Raw genomic sequence first — 687 nt, 5'->3', positions numbered from 1 at the left:
GGGTGCCTTGAGGTGGAGATCAGGCATTTTGAACTTGGGGCCCTTCAGCTTCCCTTCTGGACCATGAATGTCAATGTCAGGAGTGTCGATGTCCAGTTTAGGGCCTTTGACATCCAGTTTGGGACCTTTCAAATCCCCTTCTATGTCCAAATCTCCCCTTATTTTAGGTCCTTTCATGTTCAAATCAATGTCACTCATTGAAATTTGAGGGGTCTTAAAATGGACATCTGGCATCTTAAATTTGGGACCTTTGAGCTTTCCTTCAGGACCCTCAATGTCTATCTCTGGCCCTTTGAGATCACCTTCCATCTTAGGTAGTGCAAGGTCCACATCTCCTTTTACCTTGGGTCCTTTAAGGTTTAAGTCAAAGTCAGGCATGGAAATCTTGGGAGCTTTGATGTGCATATCTGGTATTTTAAATTTGGGTCCCTTTAATTTCCCTTCTGGGCCATCAATATTGATGTCAGGAGTATCGATATCTACACTGGGACCCTTTATATCAATAGCAGGGCCTTTTAGTTCACCTTCCATTTTAGGCAAGGAAGCATCCACATCTCCCTTCAGTTTAGGCCCTTTCAAGTGCAAATCAATGTCAGGCATGGAGATCTTGGGAGCCTTGATGTTCATCTCTGGCATCTTGAACTTAGGACCCTTCAGTTTTGCATCAGGACCTTCAATATTCACATC

The 687-nt window shown here is 44.0% G+C and overlaps 1 protein-coding gene across 1 annotated transcript in view; it reads right to left on the bottom strand.

Moving 5' to 3' along the window:
- The window catches only part of Ahnak (AHNAK nucleoprotein), a 31,454-nt gene that overhangs the window by 4,854 nt on the left and 25,913 nt on the right, over positions 1–687 (bottom strand). Inside the window, exon 8 of the mRNA XM_026781325.1 lies at positions 7–687. Coding sequence (XP_026637126.1) covers positions 7–687 — 681 coding nt within the window. The remainder of the gene's footprint in view (positions 1–6) is intronic.

Source organism: Microtus ochrogaster, chromosome 8, assembly GCF_000317375.1.
Source record: "Microtus ochrogaster isolate Prairie Vole_2 chromosome 8, MicOch1.0, whole genome shotgun sequence".
NCBI lineage: Eukaryota > Metazoa > Chordata > Mammalia > Rodentia > Cricetidae > Microtus > Microtus ochrogaster.
Note: the sequence above shows the minus strand (reverse complement) of the source record. Positions and strands in the feature narration are given on the sequence as shown.